The following is a 26408-nucleotide window of genomic DNA, read 5'->3' on the forward strand; positions in this document are numbered from 1 at the left end:
TTTCCTACAAAAATGTAATGTCATACACATCACATTTTGCAGGTCTTCCTGTGTCCTATACAGACTGTAAATCAGAGTTTACAATAGACAACATATGCCAAGGTTTTTTCTCGCCTATATATACTGTATATAAAACAGAATTATACCAGTTTTTAGTTAGTTGATGCTTTTTTGCACTTGTGTGTTATGTATAAAGTGTTTGGCTAAATAATACTGATATAAGATCAGGCACGGGGACAGAGAAATTGTTGGAGTCAGTGCAGAAGCACTGTGTAATAAGAGAGCAGCCCTGCACACTCGTGCATTTGGAAAGTAGAGTGTAAATGAACACGTAACGTAAAAGAAAATCATTTTTGAACATAAGCAGAAAAGAACTGACAGAAAAGCATTAGCAATAACCTAATTGTTTCAGAATTATGTTGGAAATGTCCTATGAAGCCCCTGTTGTTTTGTAAAACACAATTACTACCCTAAAACACAGAGATGCTGATTTGCATGGGATTAGATTGGGAGTGGTAATTTGCTCTGGCTTTTTACTCTGTGATTTACAGACATGTTTGATTCAACACACAAAACACAGATGTCCTGTGTGATTATTACATATTGTCAGAGGTCCCTAGGTAATGCTAATCCAATGTGAATAGGGCTTTAGTAAACAACCAGCAGTAATTTATTATCAAAGGAACAAGGAGTGAATAAAACAAATACACGTATGTCCCCTTCAGGCCTCTGTAGAGTGCTACCATGTAGTGTTAATGGTTTCTACCTGTTTTCACCTGCAGTTTGAGGGCAGCAGTCTGCGGCAGCTGGTCAGCAAAATCTGCAGGGGGCACTACAACCCCGTACCAAACCGTTACTCCTACGAGCTCCGCCTGCTGGTCACACAACTGTTCAAGGTTAGACACACAACGTTATTTTGTCTAATAGTGAGGGCAAGTGGAGCTAAATTATCCGCTCCAACCCACAGGATGACTTTATGAAAATATACCAAAACTTTGAAAAGTAAAACTATATTTGTTTCATGGTCAATCTGCAGGAGAGGATGCTGGTTTAACTCAGTGGGTAGAGCAGGTGCCCATATGCAGAGGTGGTTCCTGGTCTCAGCGCTGTTTGGTGCATGCCAAGCCATTTTGTAAATTCTTTATAAAAATGATAATATATATATATATTTTTTTTTTATAATTGTATCTTTTATTTGGAAAGGACAAAGAAAGTGCATCAACATGATTTCATTTGAGAAAACACAAAAACAAATGACCTTCCAGTTTTATGTTTTGAGTCCAGAAAGTGTGGTTTGCTAGCCACCAGTGCACGAGGGACCAGAGAAAAAGCAGTCCCAGGATGAGTGATGATATATTTTTTTAAATAAGAATCTCTAAAAAATTAATTTTGTGGGGTGTTTTTTGGAGGCCCTTTGTCTAATACAGTAAATTAAACTTAAAAAAAAAAACAACAAATTAAATTTTATGCTCTAGGAACTACACGGTGCCATATCCACCCAGCCTGTTCGATGGCCACGTCTGGCCCATGTATTTGAAACACAAGAACATCTGCTGGTTTATAAAGTTGAGGTAGTGCCAAAAAAGATTATACCAAACATGAGCATGGTATATATTTTCTGAGTGGTTTATTTTGTCATAAGAAAATTAGCAAAATGGTAAAATAGCCAGTGGACCTCTAAGGGTTAAAGCTGCTTAATGCAAAGTAAGAAACATTAAAAGGACTACATAGAGGAGGTTGTTAGATCTGAAACATTTAAAGCTTCAGCCTACCGTTATTTTAATTCTGTAACTGCGTCTAAAACGGCTTTTCTTTGTTTTTCTTTTCTTTTCTTTTCTTTTCTTTTCTTTTCTTTCTTTCTTTCTTTTTTTTTTTTTTTTTTTTTTTGAGGAAACAGAGCAACTGTGGAGGATATGAGCCTGAGGAAGTACCATTGTTCCAGGCTGATGACTCAAAGCACAGCGCACACACGTGTTTACATGTTTACTGGAACTCACGTCTATAACTCAACAGTTTAAAGTCGGGTTAACTATACTAAGGCTGTTCCTCCTATTTAAGACATTTATGAGAATTATGAGCCACTTAAATTAATCTAATGCATATTAATGCACTTTGGACCTTTGTAGGAACAAAACTTAGGCTGATAGCTCACAGCCTTTAAAACAACACAGACTGTAACATTTGCACTGCAACACTACATATTGAAAATTTTTATTGAACATTCTGACAGCCTCTGGTTATGTGTAATGATTTTGTATGATCACTGTTTTCAGGTGAACCCCCGGGATCGTCCTTCAGTCACTTCAGTCCTCCGACGTCCCTTCTTAGAGAAACTGATCAGCAAACACCTGGACCCCCAGGTGAGCTGAGTGATTGTTTGATCAGTTCATTAACAGCTAACAGCTCTGCTGCATGAGTCCGAGATAAGACTCTTTCATTTATTTAACAGCAGTTTGAGGTTTACAAAAACCAGATAGTATACAGAATGTTTTATCTCCAGCAGATCAGAAGCCCCAGGCTGACGTACAAGATATGGACAAAAGTATTTGTACACACCAAGGTTATAATAGTTTTTGATTTTTCATTAGTTTATATTTTTATTTCGTTTTCACTTTCTGTGTTCGATTTAGTTTTCATTAGTTTTGACTGCTGGTTTGTTGGTTTAGTTTAGCTTTTATTTTGCAAAAATGCTTCGTTTTAGTTTCATTTTTATTAGTTTTAGTGTTAGTTTTAGTTTTTTATGGATAGATGTCAGGGCTGAGTGAGCGCCATACATTTTAAAAAACATATTAAAAAAGGCTACTCTTCACTTATCATTTTATTTATTTAATGATGATGTTTGAATACAACTCCAGACATAAAACTACCACTATGTGAAGTCTTAACCAATCAGATCAGGCAATTTTACACTCCCCAGACTTGGATGCCAGTGCCAGTCAGTATGGTTGTGTCAAATATTAAAACTAAGGGTATTTTATCTCCATTTTTATATTATTTTTATTTGTTTTGTAAGCGCACTATACAGTTTTAGTTATTTTTTGTTTCTTTGGTAAAGCTTAGTTTTTATTTCATTTCAGTTAACTAAATTAATTTTTGAATTTTAGTTTTATTTAGTTAGTTTTAGTTAACTATAACAACCTTGGTCCTCATCATTTAATTATTTAGTTCAGGTGTTTCAGTCAGACGCACAGGTGTATAAAATCATTACCTAGCCATGCTGCCTCAAACATCTGTGATCCTAAATGGGTTGTTCTGAAGAGCTCAGAGACTTCCAGCGTGGTTCTGTGAGGATGACACTTTTGCAATAAGTTGGTGAACTTTCATCCCTGCTGGATATTCCACAGTCAACTGTAAGTGATGTAATTAGAAAGTGGAAGAATTCAGGAACAACAGCCACAAAGAGGAAGACCATTTAAAATCACAGAGCTGGGTCAACAACTGCTAAGGATCAGATCATGGGTAAAAGTCTCCAAGTCTCTGCTGATTCCACAGCTGGAGAGTTCTGAACTTCCACTGGCCTTAATGTAAACACTAAAACTGCAGCAGGAGCTTCATGAATGGGTTTCCATGTCTGAGCAGCTGCATTACATCACCAAATCATGCCACGTGTCGGATGGAGTGGAGTAAAACACACCGACACTGGACTGTGGAGAAGTTGAAATGTGTTCTGTGTGACCAATCACACTTCTCTGTTTAAAATCAGATGGGTGAGTCTGGGTTGTGGGGATGCAGGGGGGAACGTTACCTGTCTGACTGTGGAGTTCGGTGAAGGAGGGATAATGGTATGGGGCTGTTTTTAAGGGTCTGGGCTGGACCCCTTATCTCCAGTGAAGACCAATCTTAATGCTTCAACAGACCAAGACATTCTGGACAATGCTATGCTTCCAACTGTGTTGCAACAGTTTAGGGAAGGCCCTTTTCTATCCCAGCATGACTGTGTCCCAGTGCACAAAGAAGGACCATAAAGACATGGTTTGATAAGTTCACACAGAGACCTGACCTCAACCCCATCCAGCACCTTTGGTCGAACCGGAACAGAGATTGTGAGCCAGGCCTTCTGGTCCAGCATCAGTGCCTGACCACATAAATGCTCTACAGAATGAAAGAGCACACATTCCCACAGAAACACTCCAGAATGTTGTGGAAAGCCTTCAGAGAAGAGTGGAGGCTGTCAGAGCTGAAAAGGGGGCCAACCCCATGTTAAAGTGCTTGGATTTGAAAACGATGGCATTGCAGTCCCTGTTGGTGGAATGGTTTGGTGGCTAAATACTTTTGTCCATACAGTGAGTAGGTTTAGTCATCTTTAGATTATGTCAGCATCAAAATTCTACATATTGAACTTTTAAAACTCATGAATGAAGTTATGTACAGCATAAAAATGATATCGAAAAGGAGGGTATAAATAAAAAGGTAGTGTGTTTTATGTTTGCAGCTGCTGCAGGAGGAGTTCAGCCACACGGTTCTGCATCGACACAGAGCTGCAGTGTCTCAGGAGGCTAAAAGGAGACCAGATAACACAGCAGGTAACATAAAGACAAACACAAACATGTGTCAGCATGAACACAACACAGACATTACTCAGAAAATAGCAGAGGGGCAGCTCAGGTATGAGGTGTGTGTTGGATGTGGATTCTGGCACCCCCTGGTGGTCATTCACATCATCTCTGCTGGCTCAGCTCCTGCTGTAGATCTTCAACATTCACTGAACCGCAGGAAACAACTTTCTCCTGCTGAATCCTGATTGGACGGACTCCAATGGCATCATGCTTTGGCTCCGTTTGTGTTTTTGTAACTTCAGAACAAAACATCAGCAGTGTGTTGTCTTAAATCACTAAGGGAGTGTGTTTTCACTCTTCACAATCATTCCTCTATTCCTCTTTCATCACTCCTCAGAAAGCTCATGTTTTCATGTTTTAAAGAAGTTCATCTTAAAACAATAAACTGAAACCAGAATGAGCTCAGAAGAGGATTTTAAATTCCTGCCGGATGAAGAATCAGAAGATCAGATTAAACATGAAGTTATGTTTTTAACCTTTGTAAAGAAGAAAAGACTCAAGGCTAAAGTAATATCTCTCTGTTTGGGGTCATTAAAAGTTATTTTGTTGGCATTTTGCCTTTATTCGGCAGGACAGCTGGAAAAGTGGGGGAAGACATGCACCAAACATGCCCCGAGGTCGGAAATCAATCACATGACTAGTGCTTCTGCTTACCTTCTGCCTGTTCTACCAACTATGCTAAATCAGCAGCCATTATTTAACTCTTTTATTGTCTTCTTTAATCCAGAGAAGATCCAGAAGGCCAAAGCAGCAGAAAGGCCAGGGGTGGCTGTAAAGAAACTTCCTGCTAAAGCAGAGTGGAGAGTCCCACTCAGAGCCTACAGCCCTGCAAACTACAGAGTAAATACAAGAACATAGTTCATATATGTTATATATATTCAGTTGTTCTCATTGTTGTTGTGTTTGTGATTGTAGCCTCTTCATCAGAGAGCAGCACAGGCAGCTGCCGACAGAGAGAACCAAAGGTAAATCATTACAACAATAATCCAGAATTTAGACGCTATGTGACTCCTAATCTTCTTGTATGAATAAAATCACAGTTAGACAGTGAGCATAGCTTTGTTTTTTCCTCCTCTGTTTTTAGGTTAAACGAGCAGCAGCAAGGGAGCCATTACCAACACTACCACGCAGAGCTAGACGCCCTACAGAGGAGGAGGAGGGAGGATGTCCCTCTTCCTCTTCATCCTCCTCCTCAGGACAGAGAGAGGCAGCAGCAGGAAACTCCCTCTGTGGAGCCATACCAGATGTGAGTGACACCAAATCTTCATAATTTTTTATTGTGATGTTAATTTTATTTATTCATGAAATATTTGTAGGAGTTATTTTAGGAGTAATCCCATGGACATACAGAAATCTCTTTTACAAGAGACTCCTGAGGCAGCAGCACAAGAAGTTTGACACCTGTGACCAACATCGGGCCAGAAAGAACAAAGGTTACTTAAATCAACCAATCAGCTCCTTTAAACAATGCTCACAGTAGTCAGATGATCCTGAATAATTGGTTCATTAAAATGAGGAAGATTGTTATATTGAATCACGTGGTTCTAAATCAGAGACGTTCATGTAACAGTTTGTTTCTTTTCATGATGGCTGCGACGACAAGGTCACCGTGACAGATGCCACGTGTTTAATGTTGCCATGAAGCGCTACGTTATGTCAAAGACTGCTACATAAGGCCATAGGTCTGGTTACCCAGACCATGGTGCCCTGCTAGTATAATCTTCATCACCATAGTCTATTTGGCCTCAAAACCTAGCGTGTGCATAAAGCAGACAACCTGTCGGTCTGCTCAGTAGTAAACCTGTATGCACATGTGAGCTGTGCTGCACACACAGAATGTGGCGCAAACTAATGCTCTGCACTGTGACGGAGTTTCAGACAAAAGAGACACGGCTTTAAAACATTCCAGGTGAAACACAAAATTTTGCCTGCACTTGTTCGTGTCTACCTTATATCCATGAAGGGTCTGCATATCTGCATGGGTTCACGCACTGCTGCCTGTCTCTTGTGTGTAATATTCTGGTGAAATTCTCATCTTCAGTGACAAAACCCCAGCATGCGAGTGAAGATCGAGCTTCAATCTGATGCATCATTTTACAGGAAGTCATATTAGTATTTTTAGCAAATATAAAACATGTTAAAAACTCTTTGCACCCACGCATAAGGCAGAAAAAGGGAAAGCAGCTGTTTGGTAAAAGATTTTCGTTTCTAGCTGAGTAAAACTGTCTCTGATTTTAGTTATTCGTTGGATGATTTATAATTCCTCCGGGATATGAGAGAATACAGCTGCTGTAAACGTCTGTTTATATAATTTGATTATTTGAGTTACACAGATAAAAGAGGAGAAACAGAGGGATGATAATGACTAATTATTTCTCTCCTGAATATAAACCCAACACAAATTAAATTCAAATACCAATTGGCCTAATCAGAATCAGCCATTCAGAATTGGCCCATCGAATTATAATCAGGCCCAGGCTTTGATTTTATCACTACAATATTTCCATAGATAAGGCCTTTCATTTTGCTCTTAAAGTGCAGGAGATTGGTGCATTTAACTTAAATTTGCACATTTTTCTCCTAAAATAATGATTCATCTGCACACAGGCAGAGACGAGCTACAATGTCATCATTTGTTATTGTTTTGATCTAGAACCCCCTGGTGGTGAATTTTCTATACTGTGTCTGTAAATCTGGAGTCCTCTGTTTCTCTGTGTCCTTCAGCGTGGCTGCAGCTCGTCATGAATACCTGCAGAGGAGACATGAAGCAAACCAGTACAAACTGAGAGCAGAGAAACAGCTGGTAGGTCTCAAACATGTACCTGTCTTCTTAATAATTAGGTTCATTCATCTCTAGATGAATGCCATTTAATGCTGAACATTTATTATTGTCATCTGGATCTAAACAAGACTTTATATAAAGGCATTTTGTTCTCTTAGTTTTTACTTCTTGTATCAGCAGAGATCTGAATGTGGGTTATGTCACAGGAACACGAGTCAGATCTGTAAACTTCAGCGGTGCCTAAAAAACCACAACAGGAAGAGAGACATGAGACGTGTTATGGGCTGAGTGAGAGAGGAAGTGAACTCATACAGGCTGAGTGAAACAGACAAATTAAAATTCATTACTTGTAGAATATTCTGCCTCACAGCAACAACATCATGTAATGAGCAATTAGCCACAAGAACTTCCATCGGGCAGTCCTGGACCTGTTAGTGTTCTGTCATACACTATATTTCCAAAAGTATTCACTCACCCATCTGAATAATTGAAATCAGGTGTTCCAATCACTTCCATGGCCACAGGTGTATAAAATCAAGCACCTAGGCATGCAGACTGTTTCCACAAACATTTGTGAAAGAATAGGTCGCTCTCAGGAGCTCAGTGAATTCCAGCATGCTACTGTGATAGGATGCAACCTGTGCAACAAGTCCAGTGGTGAAATTTCCTGGCTCCTAAATATTCCACAGTCAACTGTCAGTGGTATTATAACAAAGTGGAAGCCATTGGGAACGACACAGAGCACAGAGTCCTGACCTCAACCTGATAGAAAACCTTTGGGATGAATTAGAGCGGAGACTGAGAGCCAGGCCTTCTGGTCCAACATCAGTGTGTGACCTCACAAATGCGCTTCTGGAAAAATGGTAAAAAAAATTCCCATAAACACACTCCTAAACCTTGTGGAAAGCCTTCCCAGAAGAGTTGAAGCTGCTGTAGCTGCAAAGGGTGGACCAACGTCATATTAAACCCTATGGATTAAGAATGGGATGTCACTTAAGTTTATATGCCAGTCAAGGCAGGTGAACGAATACTTTTGGCAATATAGTGTATGTCTCTTTACATTAAATCAGCAGAGCAATAAAACAGACTTTAGTCAGAAGCACAAGTTATATATTTGACCGTTCATTACAAATATACCAGTACAGTTTAACCTGGCAATAGAGGCTCTTCTCTAAAGATGCTCCCCGGGTTAACAAGCAGCAGGTTTGCATTTTCCAGGGAAATTTCGTACTTTGTTTACATATGGTAAAGCTCTCTCAAAGCAATGCAAACATTTACTGCCCTGTGGCGAGCAAATGATGATAAACTTCTGTTGTATTCAATCTTCAGATTTTCCTAAAGCTCTGAAACATGTTGGATTTCCTCCTGTCTTTCAGGGTCTTCGTCCGTGTACGGCAGAGAGAAACAGGAAGCCTGGAGGTCAGGAGCAGGAAGGTGGATGCTCTGAACAACAGCATGAAGCTCAGGACAAGAAGCAGGACGGACAGCAGGTAGGAGTATTCAACTCAGGAGTCATTAAAGTGAAGGGACAGCATGGTCGCTCCCACAGAATCTGCAGAATCAGTTATGTCAAATTTTGATTGGTGCTCGGGAAAGAAGCTGAATTCATTTAGTAAAACTTAGACATCTTGATAGGTATTTTATGTGACTTTATTCTAGGGCTGGGCAATTAATGGAAAATTATACTAAATCACAATGTGGCCTGCTTCAAAGTCCTTCTTTCTTCATTGTTGTACTTTTTTCTTATTAAATATAAGAATGATGTAAAAATCACTCTCTTTGGGCTGTACAGATAGCCTAGTGGTCTAAGGTGCTACCCATGTACGCGGGCAGCCTGGGTTCAAATCTGGCCTGTGGTACTTTACCGCATGTCTCTTCCCACTCTCTCTCCCATTTCAAACCCTATCCACTGTCCTCTATTCAATAAAGGCATAAAAAGCCCAATAAATCTTGAACAAAAAAACAAATCACTCCCTTCAATACAGAATTGTTCAGCCCTAGTTTAATCTAATATTGTGTTGGTTGTAATATAGAAAGATTAATTGTTGGTATTTGCTGGAAAATACATAAGATGAGTAACTTCTGTTGAGGGGGTATACTTATACTTTTCCGATTTTTAAAACATAAATATGAAGTCACAATGTTGGGTGTCCATACTTCACGTATACAAATTTTCAAACCGGAAGATAAACGTATGTGGCAGAAATCTTGGAATTAGAGTGTAAACTGATGAAAACGGTTCATTGTGAATCTCTCCGAGGTCTCTCCGTGATCTTCCCGAGACGAGATTTCGATGGAGCGAACAGGGAGCGAACTGATGAGGTCATCGCATTAAGATCTCCTGACTGGTTCGTCCGTGTTGCCGGCAAAGCAGAGCAGACCGCCTCCACGAGGCCTTTTAGCCATGTGGCCATTTAGTAACACAGTAATTACACACTTAGCAAACAGAGGAAGGAAAGCAGGTCCGGGGGGGGTGTTAAAGAGACAGCAGCAAAAACGAGCGTTTCAGACAGAGGATAAAGTAAGGGTTTTTTCAGGATGCCAGTGTGATAAACATGAGGAGTTTTTTGAGCTGTAAACCATGTGAAGCTACTACGTGGGTATCAGAGAGATGGTGTAAAGTCTTGAAAAAAAGACATAATACCCCCACTTTAAGGAATAATTGCAATGTTTGGGACAAAAATTGCGATTAGATTATTTTTCCAAATCGTTCAGCCCCACTTTATTCTCAGATGCAGCATTTAAAAGTGTTTGTTTGTCTGCAGGAGTACCTGCGTCAGCTGGATCTAATCCGACAGCAGTATCATCAGGACATGAGACAGATGAGGCAGAGAGCTGAAGCTGAGGTACAAACACAAACCGCTTATCTTTATATTCAGATAAGTGATATATTTATTTAGAACAGTTGGTCTGATCCACAGACTGTAAGAAGAGGTGGACAGGGCCTGAACAACAGCTATCTGGTTATTGAAGGGAGCTTTAGAGCCAGATCCACGGTGACATTCCTCTGCATTCTGGGATTGCTCACAGTGTGATCTATGAAGTCCAATTTTAACAGCTTTTTTATTTATTGAAAGAAAGTTTGGAGTACAGGTTATCCAAAATGAACAATATAACCCTCCTGAGATGTGATTGCAGTTTGCAGTATTTTCACTTTCATGTGTTTGATATTTTCAGGCTAAAACACAGCACACACATGGGACCTTTGTGGTGGATAAACACAGAGATTCTGAACCTTCTCCTGAAAATAAAGAGCATCAGAAAGCCTCACCTGTACAGGTAAATACTGACAGGAGCTCTGTTAAGTAAATCTCATTTACTTACTGGCTTTAAGAATTTTTGTTCTTCCTGAGGATATTTTGAACAGTAAAGATGCTCTGTACAGGACGTTGAAGAGGCTCTGAAGCAGATCAGAGAGGAGAACAGAGACCAGAGGAGAGCTCTGGAGAGGAAAGACATGGTGAGATCTTTCTGACTGAAAGGTCAGATCATACAACCACAATCAACCTCGACTACTCTTAGATCTGCTGATGTACCAAACTCAAGCCATTTATATGATGACTTTCATGATAAGACTGTAGGTGTCAGTGTTGAAGCAGGGACCACACTGGTATTATATTCTAACCAGCTACCATAGCCTAGAAACCAGCTCCATATTGCACATACTTTTACTCTGATTTGATGTAATCCCCTGAAATATTTTAGTCTAGGCTGGAGTAAAATGCCCTTGGACCAAATATTCTTTACAAGTCTTTCCCTCTCTCTTAGCTGCAGGACAGAAAGATATAGAAGATCTTTCATACCATCAGCAATAAGACTATATAATTCTACCATAAACAGATGAGACTCCAGACAAATGAATTTCCCTTTGGGAGTAAATAAAGTCATTGTATTGTATTGTATTTAATCCATCAATTATCCACACCACTTGTCCCATCCTGAGGAGACCAGCTGCCCCTGGACATGATTTTATGGTACACCTTGTACTGACTGCATTCAGTCATAGGGCTAATATGTAGAGACAAACAACCAGCCATGCTCACATTCATAACTACAGACGGAGTCACCAGAGACCCAGAGACCTAACAAGCATGTCTTTGGTCTAGGAGGAAGCCAGAGACCTGGAGAGAACCAAGGCATGCACAGGGAGAACATGCAAACTCCACACAGAAAGATCCTGACTGATAAATCTTAATCTGGAGTTTAGGATCTGAATGAGATGTGGTCCAAGGATAGAGCCTTGAGGACCCCCTCACTCTTTTATGACTTTCTTAGATACAGCCTGATGTATTTATGAACAGAACTCCTGAAAATTCCCCAAATCTTCAGGATGAGCTTTATAAGATAAATGTGAGTCTGATTGCACATAGCACTGATGCAAAAGCAAAAGAACTGTCATCATAGCGTCAGCTCTGTCTCTTCATCCGCCATCTTGGATGTTACTCTGTTAACTTTCACGGCACTCCTGCAAAGATTCTCCCTAAATTTAGAGTTTACTCTTGAAGTCTTCAAACTACTGCAGATGATTAAAATAGACTAAAATGTACTGAGCCCAAGTCTGTTTTATGTGGTAAACACTCGGGTAAAGGAGACTGTACTAGCTCAACAAGATAATAGTAGTTTGATTGTTCCATTGCTTTTTAAAATCTCTGCAGAAGGGAATCATGTTTGAGATCAGGTTGCACGATGAAGAGGATGCCACTGAGAAGAAAGAGGGAAAGAAGGATCAGAGGGACGATGGAGGACCAAATAAAGATGAGGTGAGTACAAACTGTACTTCACATGTTCTCTTCCTCTCTGTCTTTCTTTCTGTCTCACGCTGTTCCTGTCTTATAAAACAGGACGCTGACCCTCTGAATCAGACTCTTAGCTTCCAGCAGGGAGAGGAGATGAAGCTCAGGGATTGGTCAGAGGAGGCGAGGAGGGGGTGGAGTCAGAGGATGCCTCAGACTCTACTGGATGCACTTGGAAACATGGAGGTCTACTCTGTCTACAACACTACCATCGAGGCAGAAGAAGGTGCAGTACAAGCTAAATTAAACGAGTGCCATCAGACTGCAGCTTAAGAATATTTTAAAAAGTGGAGGGGGTCTGAATACTGTCTGAATGACCTGTATGGAAGTAAAATACGCTAAAATAACCAGGAAGTGGTAAGTTCTTTGCATCCCAAAACAGTTTAAATGTGCTAAAAATCTGTGTGTAGCTGGTTGAATTAAGCCTTTGCAGGAGGAGAACTATATGTCTGTTCCTTTTGTCAAATTATAAGGGCTTTTTATAATTATTAAATCACGAGTATCTCCCAAATAATCAAAATTTGATCCTCTGGCAGTGAGAATAAGGTAAATGTGGCCCTCTCGGTAACTAAAGATGCTCATTGCTGATTCACATGGTGCTGATCAGCTGCAGTTTCATTAAATACTCAGAGTTAGTTTCATCAACTAAAACTACAACTAAAAGTCTGTGATGACTTTGGAATTTAGTTTTAGACTAAAATGTTCATGCTGGACATTTAAAAATCCACAATAGTCTAACACTGTACGAGGTATGACCGTGTTTTCATTAGAGGATCGACTGTGCATTCATTTAAATGTTTTACATGTATATTAATTTCACAATATGGCTGATTAAATAAGTGCAAAGACAATAAATGTCTTGACTCAGATCTTTTTGAGTTTCCATCGACTAGACTCAAACTATAAAGGTCAGAAATGGCTAAAATGTGACTTAAATGAATGAAGATTTTAATTTTAAGTCTAAGATGAAGTCTGAATTTGAAAACATTTGCCAGAATTAACACTGGACATAAATGGTAACATGTATGCTGATGTTTGTCTTGTCCCAAAGGTGAAGAGGCGACAGGTCGCAGGCAGTGGGCTGACGGCCCCCCCAACACCCTGCTGAACGCCCTCGCTGAAGCTGAACTCACAACGTCGACCCTGGATTCAGTGACCGCAGGTTAAACTTCAGCATCAAAATGGTTTGGTGAATGTTTTTATACAAGAACACAAACAGACAAGAGTAACTTATGAACTTTCCCTTCAGATTTAGAGGATGGGGCAGAAGAGATGGACGAGAGAGAGGAGGGGAGAAAAGGAGAAGATGAGGAGGAGTCAGATGTGGAGATGGATGAAGAGCGTCTGGAGCCGAGGTCAGACGATGACGACACGTAAGTCAGAACTCATGTCTGATTAAGGCTGAGCAGTTGATCAAAATTCAGATTAAATTCTAACAAGTCCTACTGCAATTTTGAAACCACAGAAGGTGCAATATTTCTTAAATCTTTTTAACTCCAAGCCATTTTTGATCCACTGTTGTATTTTTATGCAAAAATGAATGAAGAATCTCAGCCTTTTAAGCACAATCAAGTCATAGACATCTTCCTCTTCAGGACAACCTGGACTATCAGAATCTGTGTGCTGCAGCGATATCAGATGAATTTATTAAAAGCCAATGACCATAAAGACCAAGTCAAAGAGCAAACCAGAAACTGAATCTCATAGAACTTGTATACAAATCACACCCAGATCACCCATAACCTAGACTCTTTAACATCTGCATTTGGTTCCTTCAGGCCTCAGCTATCAGAAGAAAAATAACAACATGCTAACAAATACTCAGCAGAACACTACACTATATGTAGACAAAAGTATCTATCCATACTCATGTGCTTCAGTCATCACCTATCCATGCAGTCTCAAACATCTGTGATCCTAAACGGGTCGTTCTGAAGAGCTCAGTGACTTCCATCGTGGTTCCATGATGATGACACCTTTGCAGTAAGTCGGACAATTTCATCCCTGCTGGATATTCCACAGTCAGCTTTCAATGATGTTATTAGAAAGTGAAAGAGTTTAGGAACAACAGCAACTCAGCGATGAAGCAGAAGAACAAATAAAATTACAGAGCGGGGTCAATAGCTGCTAAGGTTTATGGGTAAAAGTCTGTGAGTCTCTGCTGATTCCCTAGCTGAAGAGATCTGAGCTTCCACTGACATTAATGTAAACACTAAATCTGCAACAGGAGCTTCATGAATGGGTTTCCATGGTAACAGCTGCATGCAAGCCTCACATCACCAAATGCAATGAAAGCATCAGATGGAGTAGAGTAAAGCTCCCCAACACTGGACTGTGGAGCAGTGGAAATGAGTAACTCAGTGAGTCTGGGTTTGGAGGATGCTGGGGGGAATGTTACCTGTCTGAATGTATGTACCTACCTGAATGTTACCTGTTACTGTGATGGAGGACTGTGAAGTTTGGTGGAGGAGGGATAATGGTATGGGGCCGTTTTTCAGGGTCTGTGCTAGACCCCTTATCTCCAGTGAAGGCCAATCTTAATGCTTCAGCGGACCAAGGGTCCGTTCAAAAAGTCCAGAAAAATTACCTCCTAAGTCCTTTCCTATTCACTTTTCCCTAACCCCGATGAAAAATGTCACAGGGTTAAGGAAAGGTGGGAGTGAGACGATAGGAAAGGAGAACTCTGGTGATTAAGGAATCCGACTGCACTTTCCCTAGGCGGATGTTACGGACATGACGTGTGTTATTTGTGTAAAAACTACAATTTAACGTTGATGGACTACAAAATACGCACCCACCACTGAACTTTCTGCTAAGTCAATCTGACTATATGAATAATGTTCAAGTCATTTTATTTCACAACAGTATTAGATTGTTTTGCTTTATTCCCTACCTATCCATTTTTTCTTTAATTCTCTCGTCGGATTATTTTATTAGTCTACTCTGGTTCTGTCTTCCTTTCAGCTCGTCATGTGAAAAGCTCTATAAACCGCATCTTCCCTGCATAATTATGATGATAAATATAATATGCCCAATATGGTAACATGCCGACTTATTGGTTATGATTTACAAACTTATCACATTTACTTTAATATTTCAAAATAGCAAAACAAATACAGTTTAAAATACTGACTGATCAGTTTACTAGGCTATTTGAATTAAATGGAAATGAGAAGAAATGAAATCATGATCATAAGTTGAATGACAAAGTTTTCATGTCTGTAATATTTCTCTGTTCATCCCTCCTCTCTTCCATTTGTCACATGTATAATATGTTTGACTGAATTTTAGGGTTTAAATCTGGGCTAGTAAAGTTACAGTCAAGTTATTCACTTGTTCTAATTAGCAGCCAACAGGTGCGTCACTTTAAATTAAGTTTGCGTAAAGAATTGTGGGTCATCTTTTCATCTCTCCTTTGGTAAAGGATGGTCAAGTGTTTCCTAGGCTAAATGAGATAACAAAGGAAATAATGAAGCCCCTTTCCTTTTCAGTCGGAGAATTCGAACGGCCTTTATCATGGCCAACAATAAAATACTTCCAGGTCGTTTCACTCAGTTAGGAACCTTCCTAAGCAAAATGGACTTTTCGAACGGACCTCAAGACATTCTGGACAATACTATGCTTCCAACTGTGTGGCAAGAGTTTGGGGAAGGCCCTTTGCTGTTCCAGCATGACTGTCCCAGTACACAAAGAAGGACTATAAAGACATGGTTTGATGAGTTCAGAGGACGAACTGGACTGGCCCACACAGAGACCTGACCCCAACCCCATCCAGCACCTTTGTGTTGAACTGGAACAGAGATTGTGAGCCAGGCCTTCTGGTCCAACATCAGTGCCTGACCTCATAAATGCTCTTAGAAGGAATGGGAACACATTCTCACAGAAACACTCCAGAATCTTGTGGAAAGCCTTCAGAGAAGAGTGGAAGCTGTCAGAGCTTTGAAAAGGGGAGCAACTCCATATTTAAGTCTTTCTATTTGAGTGTCATGTCATTACAGTCCTTGCTGGTGTAATGAGCAGTTGGCCAAACACTTTTGTCCACATAGTGAATCTCTATCAAGTAGCTTATGCAGCTAACAGAGCTACATAAGCTACATTTGCTGTGTTAGAATGCTGTCATGGAGGACAAAGCTTTTTCTAATTATATCAGACTGTACCCGACTTTATTAAACATTTTGTAATAATTTTTATCAGGTCAGGTTTTTAACTTTTGGTGTCGTAACACTTGCCTTAACTTTTACCCTAACCATAAACAGAAGTTTAATCCAATCTTATTTTGAAAGTTTTAGTGTATTTCCGTTCTGAGAGATACGGTGTCTCAGATGAACAGTCTGCAGCCAAACCCCTTTTAAGAGAAAAAGTTGATGTAGAGAGAGAATTATAACAGTAAAAACATCTGTCATCTTTGATTTTCATTGGTGCATCTCTGCCTTTTCATCAGTAATTTTGAGGAGTCAGAGGACGAGCTGAGGGAGGCAGTGGCAGACTCCATGAAGAATCTGTTTGTGATGGAGGACAGCAGCTCAGATGACCTGGAGGAAGCAGAGGAGGATTCTGGGAAGGAGGAGAGAGAGGATGCTGGAGCAGATGTTACAAAAGATCAGACAGAGACAGAGGATCCAGGTAGAGGCGATGCTGCTAAAATGACCGAAGTCATCTCACCTGAGCCTGAAGAAGACGTCAGTCTGTCTGATCACATGACAGCAAACGCACAGCAACAAGCCAGCTAAAAAACAGACTTTAATGTTGGACAAGAGACAAAAAGAAACATTTCTTCTCTCCTTATTCAGCTTGAACTAAGCTCCACTACAGTTTAATCCAAATGAAAATGTTTAAATTAAAAAGAAAAAAACTGAAAAAAACCCTTAGTGCGTGCTGTGTTTATGACCTGCGAGTTCACATTAATCATGTAAAAACAAATAAATAGTTCCTGTTAGGACCAGTATCTGACCCTTAGTCGAACCCTCACTCCTCCTTGGTTCCTGTTAGTCAGAAAAAACCTCTTTTAGCCAGACTCCTCTCTTTTAACACATTTTTTTACTGACTTTGATCTGATATAAATTAATCTGATTCCTAGATAAAGTTGTCCTCAGTAAAAGAATAAAGCCAGAGATAAAGCTGGGTGTATGGGGATAAAATGTCAGAGTGTGATACAGACATGATTCATAAAGAGATAAATAAATTCTTGTTTTGACTTTTTTGGTTATTTTTAGACTTAAACAGAAATATTTAATGTCAGAACTCTCCTGATCCATCAGCTTCAACGCAGGTTGATTTCTGATTGTATTTCCCACTCTATACCATGTTCCAAATTGTTATGAAAATTGAATTTTAGTGTCATAAACATTAAATCTTTTGTTTTTTAATGAAACCCATGGATTATATTGTGTCTCAGGGCTCTTTGGATCACTGAAATCAATCTCAGACACCTGTGATCATTATTTTGCCAGGTGAGCCCAATTAAAGGAAAACTACTTAACAGGATGTTCAACATTATTAAGCAGGCCACAGGTTTCAGCAATATGGGAAAGATCCCTCTGTTGCTGAAAAGCCCCAGATAGTGCAATGACGGGTTCTTGCAGATAAAGGCATAGTGAGGAAGGTTTCTGGCAGACAAATTCATTGGATTATGAGAGCAGCTGCTAAAATGCCATTACAAAGCAGCACACAGGTATTTGACGTTGCTGGTGCCTCTCGAATCCCACCAACCTCAAGGTTTAGGATCCTCCAGAGGCTTGCAGTCATGCATAAACCTACTATTCAGCCACCCCTAACCAATGCTCACAAGCAGAAACGGTTGCATTGGGCCCAGAAATACATGAAGACTCATTTTTAAACAGTGTTGTTTACTGATGAGTGCTGTGCAACTCTGGATGGTCCAGATGGATGGAGTAGTGGATGGTTGGTGTATGGCCACCATGTCCCAACAAGGCTGCAACATCAGCAAGGAGGGGGTGGAGTCATGTTTTTGGCCAGAATCATGAGGAGAGAGCTGGTAGGCCCCTGAAGGTGTGAAAGTGACCTCAGCAAAGTATATAGAGTTTCTGACTGACCACTTTCTTCCATGGTACAAAAAGAAGAATCGTACGTTATGTAGCAAAATTATCTTTATGCATGACAATGCACCATCTCATGCTGGAAAGAATACCTCTGTGTCATTGACTGCTATGAGCATAAAAGGAGAGAAACTCATGGTGTGGCCCCCATCCTCCCCTGACCTCAACCCTACTGAGAACCTTTGGAGCATCCTCAAGCTAAAGATCTACGAGGGTGGGAGGCAGTTCACATCAAAACAGCAGCTCTGGGAGGATATTCTGACATCTAGCGAAGAAATTCAAGCAGAAACTCCCCAAAAACTCACAGTAAATATGACCTGCTAATGCTGCAAATTCAACAAATGACCCTTTTCACTTCTTTGCAAGCTATGAAATGTTTAAGAACTCTGTTGTGCATAACAATTTTGAACAATGCATTTTTTGAAATAGTTATCATTGGGAGGTTTGTTCAATAAAATTTTAATTATGCTCTAATGGTTCATTACTTAAAAATTATACTGATTGTCATTTGCAACGACTATTTAGGAAAATCAGAGAAAAATATAATTTGCATAATAATTTGTAACTCTGTGTAGTTCATATGACTGAATTTGAATCTTCTGTAAATTTGTTTCTGTCCACTAGGTGGCAGCACACAATGACAAACCAATCAGAGGTGTGTTTGCTGATTGTTTTTATTGCAGAATAGTTTAAGTCAACTCTCAGTTTCTCAGTGAAACAAACTCAGAACATCCTCTCCACTTTCACCAAGTTAAATAGTAACAATAACTCTTTCAAAATAAAAGTATTTTTGAATATTTTAAACACAAACATGTTCCCATGCCTGGACCTTGTCACAAACAGGAATGCAGGAAGTGAAACAACATTTATATAACAGACATTTGGCCTTTATCTGAAAGTGCTTCTTAACTTTGACATAAAACATCCAGAGTCTTCTTTAACTTCATACATCAATTCAGTCAGTGACAGTGACATCTTCATCACAACAAAAACACATTACATTAGTTTCACTCCATAAAGCTCACTGCAAAAGAGAAAGATGCATCTTTGTTTAGGAATTACTTTGTCAGTTCAGGGTTAAAAGAACATTTTTGGAATGATTTTCTTTGCAGTTTTCTCCAGAGCCTGCAGGTTTTGGCTTTGCTTGGCACAAAGACTGGAAGAAGGGGGGAACTGTTAGCCTATCAGGATTTTAGACCTAGATATGTTGCTAGAAACAATCAAAGGATATTGATGCCTGTTGCAAACAAAACTCAGATGTCATAGCACCAAATTTTGGGTACTTTTTCTGGTTGACAGCTGTCAGGGCTTCCCTAGCTGAGAGCTTGGTGTTGCGGTGAGTTTGGTAACGTTGCACTCTCCTGTTATTGACGTGAAGACCTGAAGACACAAGTTTGACACATGCAAAGTCACAGGAAGCCTCCTGTGGTTTTAACTTTTGATTATTCTTTGCTGTGAGAGAATTAGGGGGTCATCCTCAGCTCTGAGTCCACCAGGAGAATTTCTTCTCCTCTTATTTTAAAACTGACACGAGTCACGGTGTCACACTTCACTGGAGACTTGTTTGAAATGTTGATATGACCCTCCCTGTTCACCAATCATTTGTGCAGCTCTGATAATTAAATTAAATAATGATAGTTATGGTGGACTCCTCCTCTGCTCGTCCTCATCGCTCCAGTCTCCTCATCAGAGTCTCCATGGCGGAGAGGAAACACGAGTCAAACTCCTGGTCAGAGAACCGCTCCACAGAGCGCCGGGCGTTTTGTCGGATCTCCAGTCTGGCTGACGGAGAGAGAGCCAGGATGGTTTCCATAGCGGCAGCGTAGCTGTCCTCACTGTCAGCCAGGAAGCCCGTCTGTGCGCCCTCAAATGGGACCACAATGTCGAGCTTTGGACCGCCGGATTTGTGAGCGAGGACGATGGTGCCTGCAGCCATGCACTCCACCACACCTGTTCACAGAGAGGAACAAAACTAATGATTTGCTGAACAGACGACCGATTTGGCATCATCACAGAGGAAACATAGACCTACGTTTCTCTGGTTCTACTGATTAAAGGTCTGTGATCCTCCAAACATCAGTCTTTTAACTCTCCCTCAGTTTTGCTCTTCTTAAATAAATATGAGCTTATTTCTTTGTGCTATTCATAGTCTGGAAAACACTTTTCATTTTTCATCAATAATAAAAACCATGGAAAAGAATACTGAGTATATTTACTTTCAGCTGAGGCACAGAGGTTCTCCTGCTTTGTTAGAGAAAGTGTTCAGTTTTCAGTGTTTTAAAGTAACTAAGTTTTCCTTACAGTGTCAATGTTAGAGTTCTGCGTTTGTCCTCACCAATGCCAAAGTGCTCGTTCCACATGGTGTGCAGGCCGATGGTGGCGTCCACCAGCTCTCTCTTGAGCTCGTCAAACGGGATGTTGAGTTTGAAGTCAACGCGGTCGGACACACCCAGCTCCTCGCAGAGCCCCCTCAGCATCAGCACCCGCTCCTCATCCTCCTGATTCCTACATCCACCAATCAGCACCAGCCGCAGAGACTCCCGCCCCCCAGGCCCCTCCACTTTCCTGTCAAGCAGTTTATGAAACGCCCGAATCTGCAGCCGGTGATCTTTCTCCGGTCTGAACTGACCCACGGAGACGATGGAGTGGCACTTCCTGTCTCCTCCTCCTGACCCTCCGCCTCCCTCCTCTTCACTCCCCAGCTCCCGCCCGAGTTCCTCCCAGCCCTCCTCCCCCTCGTCCTCATCCTCCTCCTCCAACGGGACATCCAGGAACGCTCTGACGTCACAGGGTGGGTACACGATGCTGGTGCGGCTTGGGGAGCGCCACAGAGCCAGGATGTGTCCGAGCGTCCAGGTGGAGTTCACCATGATGACATCACTGCAGGAGCCCGCCAGGCCATAGAGGAGGGCGAAGCAGCAGTAATAGACGACCTTCATGGCGCTCAGTACCGGGTTTCTGGAGATGAAGTCAGCGTTGTTGAATCTGGAATCAGAGAAGGACTGAAGGTTTGTTTGGTTATTTAGAAATCTTTCCTTGAAATGTCAGCGCTCCAGTCAGACTCAGTGAAAGAAAATCCAAAATAGGCCTCAAAATTCAGTTTTGATTTATGTACTTAAAGAACTTGCATGAACTGCCCAACCAATTCAGTTTTACTCTGAGAATTCAGAACTGGAGAAGACACCCATCAAATAAAAAGATTCAGTGGAGTAGTGGACTGTAATTATGAAGTACATGTGCATCTAAGAAAATAAATACAATATCATGTAGTTTCAACTTTTCCTGTGATTTACTTCAGAAAGACGACTCACTTCTTGAATTAAATCACAGTGAAAAATGAACTTTTTATGATACTCTAATTTTTTTTTGAGACATCTGTATGTTTGTTCCAACTTTAAACCACCTGGTGGTAAATAATAAACTATGTCTCCACCTGCCTGATGACATTTAAACAACTCGGCATCCTCAGAAAATGCAGGGAGGGGGAATGCAGAGTTCCATCCACTGCATTTTGATTTATGCATACATTAAACTTATGTAATAGCCCAAAGTTTGCAGAATGAGTTGGGAGTAAATGCAAACAGCAGAACTTTTCGCCCTGACTCTTATCTGTCTTGTAAAATGTCTCTGTTTAGTTGCGGTGAGTGGAAACAGCAGGAAATATTCAGGAAAATGTCATCATAGATAAATAGTGCCACCATCATACATCAGACTTGGGCTTGGTCATCCATTTCTGTTTGCAGTGCTGCTTTTACATCATGCCCTTCCTCCCAGGACCCTCCTTTGTGTGTTTGTGTTACCTGGGGTTCCTCTCTCTGACCACAGACAGCATGTCAGTGCTGACGGTGGGATAGTGAACGTAGCTCGCCACCTTACATCCTCCAAGATATCTAAAGATGGGCAGAGTGAAGGCGTAACCCATCGAGTCCACGAACAGGTCAGGAACAAAGGCTGTTAAAGCCTCCCAGCCTGAAACACACAAAGATAAGGGTGGTCATGATACAGAATATTCAACTTTAACATGGTTCCAAGCAAATATTTAATAATATTATACTGATTTATAAACCACAGAAACAAAAACAAAGGCCCTAGGCAACAACCTTGGGGTTATTTTCTGTTTTTGATTATCAAATATTGCAGGCAAACTTCTGCTCACTGACTAAATTGTGCAATTATATCAACAGTATTAGGGCATCACTGTTTATCCATGTGATTAGACAGTAATCTCCATCCTTCCTTGTGGCAGCTCTAATTGAAAACATGATAAGAGATTCAACATTTGTCTTTAAGTTTAAGCTCTATTCAATGTTATAGATTGTTAAACAAACATCAACTATCAATTTGCAAATATGTAGTAAAACTGTTTCATGGAGGCTCTGTTTCCTCTAAGGAGTCAAAAACTCCTCTAGCTGAGAAAACAGAAAAATAAACCACAAAAACACCTCAGCTCTTATTTTTAACAATATTTCTGTCCAGATGATCATGGTGGTTCTCATGTTCTCACCAAGGAACATGGATCCGGCGCTCTGGCCCAGCAGGGTAAAGTGGGGGTAGGACACCGCCTCCACCAGTGCCCGGTGACGCAGGAAGATGAAGGTGACTGGTCGGGGCAGCGTGATGTTAAAACGCTCTCGGGCTCCTTCCAGAATCTGCTCCCCCGTCACTCCCTGATCGCCGGTGTAGACCACGAAGGAGAAGCGGGGATATCTGCAGCAGAACTCATGGGAGCAGTATCAGTGAGGTACGATGTTATAGGCTGATACAAACATTAAAGCTTCTAGTCAACAGAAAATAAAAAATACTACAGCAGGTGAGCTGAAATACTTATCAACCATTGGATAAAATCTTCTGATGTCACATAAAGATGCGAAGTGTATTATCTTGCTTAATCGGTCACAAAAACTTATTTCCCCCTCTATATCTTTTTTACATTGAATATCCTTTTATTCTGTTTTTGTCTGTTTTTTTTATTTGTATCTGAAATATATCACATGTAAATAATGTGTTTACTTCTTTAGCTGGACAGGAGCCAAAATGGCCCAGCCTCACGCTACTTCTCTTATTTTCTTTATAATTACAGGATTAAACTATCAACCAAAGACGTCTATAGTCAAAATGATCTTATTTACCAGGTGAGACGTGTACCTGTTCATGAGGGCTCTCAAAGAACACCAGAGGACTCTCTCCCCTCCTCCACCAGCGTTACAGTACGGATGGAAAAAAGCCACCGAAGGGCCGCCGTCTGGAGCCCGGCGTGCCTTCCTGCGGCTCTGCAGCCACATGCGGACCCCCATGAGGAGCAGGAGGAGGACCAGAGTCAGGACCAGGCTGAGATAGACACATGGGACTATCAGGGACCACAACAACCTGAGGAGGGGAGAAAAAGGAGGAGGAGAGGTGAAATAATGGTAGAGAAATGTCTGGTACCTTGGGCACATAGGGGTCTCAACATATGGACTAATCGATGACACTGTGAATCAAATAATTAGGTACATTTCTAATATCAATACTAAGGAGCCGGGGTACAAAGAAACTATTAACACTCAACCTATTTTGTGTACTTCTCCTTTCTTTGAGTAGTTTTTAAAATCACTACTTTTACTTAAGTTAACAAGTGGAAATACTGTGTTTCACAAGATTTTATGAAGCCTCGATTACTGAGTGAAAAAAAAAAGCATAAAATCAAAACAAGGAGATCAGAGCGTTCTGTCAATGGTATGGAACTGGCCAGTTTGGCTTTGACTAGACAACAGCAGGGCTGCAGAGTAATTAACTAGATTTACTCACATTTCTTTAATTGTGTCACTTTTTTTCTTGTTTTCTATTTTGTTAGGTACATTTTGAAATCAGTCATTTCATGGATCCACTGTATTGAATTTTGGCTGATATCTGAATGCCAATATTTAGTGATGTACAGATATTTAGATGTAGCGAAGACTCAAATCTTAAGTCCTAAACACACAATTTAATGGTTGGAAATGAGCAATTGTACTTTTAAACTGACTTTAAAGTGAAAGGAATGATAATGAATAAAGAAAAGGCTTCAGCTGGGGTAGGTCTGTTGGCTGACCTCTAACTTCATATGGCTGATATTTATAGCTGATATAGGCAGGTTTCTGTAGCCAAAATATCACCCATATCATGCAGATAAAATCATAGTAATTTTAAAATAATAGTTATTTTCCTTTGACTTAAGTGTATTTTTGTAAAAGTATTGTAATTTATGACATTTTAAAAAGCATTCATTTCTGGGTAAAAAAAAAAAAAAGAAACATCCAAAAAACACAGGTCCAAACTGCTGTCCTGTTGTTCAGCTTTGGCAACACGTGACGGTCAGCAGCACATAGCAAGAGAATGATTCCACATCTTCCCAAAACAGCTGTTGCATTTTACTTTCAGTCAAGTCACACCTTATAATAATCAACCTGAAGGGAGATTTATATTCTCTTGTAGTTATTATACATGAAGGGAAGATAGATGTCACTGCACAAGCCCTTAGGGTATCATAAGTAGCTTCTCAGTACACTGAGTAAACTTTATGACTTATTTTTTACTTCTACTAAGGTAGATTCATAGAGCAGTGCTTTTACTTCTACTCAAGTAAATTTTAACTAGAGTAACTGTACTTTTACTTGATAGTGTTGTACTCCCTCCCCCTCTGGAAGCTGGCTAGTCGTGTCGTTATTACAACACATAATGGTCAGCGGCACATAGAGAATGATTCCACATCACATCCTGTCAGCTGTTACTGGTCGTGCAAACAAACAGATTAGTGGAGTTTCTGGCTGGACAAACAGACCTATGTTAGCTGGAGTGTTTTTCTTAATTCATCATCATTCATTATACTTTAGGTTGAAGGACTGAAGCCTCACACAAGAGTCTGTTCAGGGCTTCCATTGGCTAGAGGTTCATTTCTCCTCAAATCAAACAAATGCAGATGTTGAAAAAGGCACATTAATTACATTTAACTCACAGTAGAGTGACATGTGTTGATATACCTGAATTTTCCTAACATATCAGACTGAGATTTCGTCATTGCCCCTGAAGATAAATGCACTAGCATTGCCTGGAGCCCAGGGAGACTAGCTGTGCTCCAGGGTACAGCGAGTGGGGATCCAAAGTAAATAAACAAACAATACACAAACTAGCCACCACCAGTACCAAATACTTTGAACAACGTTCAAATGAATCACTTATTACTTTTAGTTCAGCAGATATATGGCCAGTGATTTGGCTTACACTTAAGTAAACCTGAACCAAAGTCAGTGAACTTTTTCTTGAGTACAATAGTCTGATACTGTTCAGCCCCTGTAAAGAGCCAAGTGTGATTCAAGTGACATTAAAATAAGTTTTGATGGTCCAAAAATCCCCCAGGTCCTCCCCTCAGTCTAATGACAGTACAGTAGATCCCCATAGACTGAAACTAGTGTGTGGTAAAATGGATCAGTACATCCAGTCAGAAGAACAGACATGTCACCAATAGTGAGCATCTATTTAATGATTTAACCTGGACTAGAAACTTGTTCAGATATTAGAATGGAAGGAGTTTGAGTTCTGATTAGGGACAAGTAGATATTTAAGGATTTAGATTGAACATGGGGTATTACTGCAGTTCTCTGGCTTTAGGACCTGATGAGAGACGCTTCTGAATATTTTTTATCACTCACTATGATTGGTTTGAGCTAAATACAGAAAGGTCTTATGTTAGTTTTTAACTAAGAATATGTTTATTAAAGAGAGGCCTCTTAATTTGAAGCTAATGTTTACAGTAGGATTAGCCGTTAGCGGCTAGGCTAGAGCTAGCCGTCCGGTCCTCGTCTGCTTTGTCGCTTTATTTTTATTTGACTTCATCTGCAGCAGAAATAAAGAGTCACTTTACCTCATTAAGTCACAGAAACACAGGGAGAAGTGATGATGATGGTGGTGGTGGTGAGGATGATGGAGGTTCTGGAGATTTTCGTGTTCATCCATTTTGACAACACAGCAGACGCTGCAACACCGGAAGGAGCTGACCGAGCTGCTACCCTCTGATTGGCTCGGCGTTTGTTTACTTTCACGTCATCAGTGCGTCACCGTTCTTTTTTTAGTTAATTCATTAATATTCTAGGACAAATACACCAACATTCAAGGGTTGTTCACGCAAAAGAGACTGGATTCAAACTAAGTCCTACAACTACAACGAATAAGAACAGTATAAGGAAAAGTATAAAAAAGGATTTCT

The 26408-nt window shown here is 40.4% G+C and overlaps 2 protein-coding genes across 5 annotated transcripts in view; one reads left to right on the top strand and one right to left on the bottom strand.

The window, feature by feature from the left end:
- The window catches only part of LOC121522298 (serine/threonine-protein kinase Nek5-like), a 33558-nt gene extending 16160 nt beyond the window's left edge, over window positions 1-17398 (top strand). For 3 of the 4 annotated variants that reach the window (XM_041806500.1, XM_041806502.1, XM_041806503.1), the window contains 16 exons: window positions 783-896; window positions 2274-2360; window positions 4433-4523; window positions 5284-5396; window positions 5472-5521; window positions 5641-5802; window positions 7281-7359; window positions 8715-8828; window positions 10104-10184; window positions 10516-10617; window positions 10724-10798; window positions 11994-12098; window positions 12180-12357; window positions 13183-13293; window positions 13381-13504; window positions 16573-17398. In XM_041806500.1, the coding sequence (XP_041662434.1) occupies window positions 783-896; window positions 2274-2360; window positions 4433-4523; window positions 5284-5396; window positions 5472-5521; window positions 5641-5802; window positions 7281-7359; window positions 8715-8828; window positions 10104-10184; window positions 10516-10617; window positions 10724-10798; window positions 11994-12098; window positions 12180-12357; window positions 13183-13293; window positions 13381-13504; window positions 16573-16861 (1875 nt within the window). In that variant the 3' untranslated portion in view covers window positions 16862-17398. The remainder of the gene's footprint in view (window positions 1-782; window positions 897-2273; window positions 2361-4432; window positions 4524-5283; window positions 5397-5471; window positions 5522-5640; window positions 5803-7280; window positions 7360-8714; window positions 8829-10103; window positions 10185-10515; window positions 10618-10723; window positions 10799-11993; window positions 12099-12179; window positions 12358-13182; window positions 13294-13380; window positions 13505-16572) is intronic. The other variant, XM_041806501.1, reaches the window with a different exon arrangement.
- Window positions 17399-19793: 2395 nt separating this feature from the next.
- Window positions 19794-26199, bottom strand: LOC121522885 (GDP-Man:Man(3)GlcNAc(2)-PP-Dol alpha-1,2-mannosyltransferase-like). Its single transcript, XM_041807561.1, has 6 exons — window positions 26067-26199; window positions 23333-23554; window positions 22692-22894; window positions 21988-22156; window positions 20523-21172; window positions 19794-20137 (listed from the first exon to the last, which is right to left on the bottom strand). The coding sequence occupies exons 1-6, from the start codon at window positions 26156-26158 to the stop codon at window positions 19854-19856; spliced, it is 1620 nt and encodes a 539-aa protein (XP_041663495.1). The 5' UTR covers window positions 26159-26199; the 3' UTR covers window positions 19794-19853.
- Window positions 26200-26408: the final 209 nt, after the last annotated feature.

This window comes from Cheilinus undulatus, linkage group 15, assembly GCF_018320785.1.
Source record: "Cheilinus undulatus linkage group 15, ASM1832078v1, whole genome shotgun sequence".
NCBI lineage: Eukaryota > Metazoa > Chordata > Actinopteri > Labriformes > Labridae > Cheilinus > Cheilinus undulatus.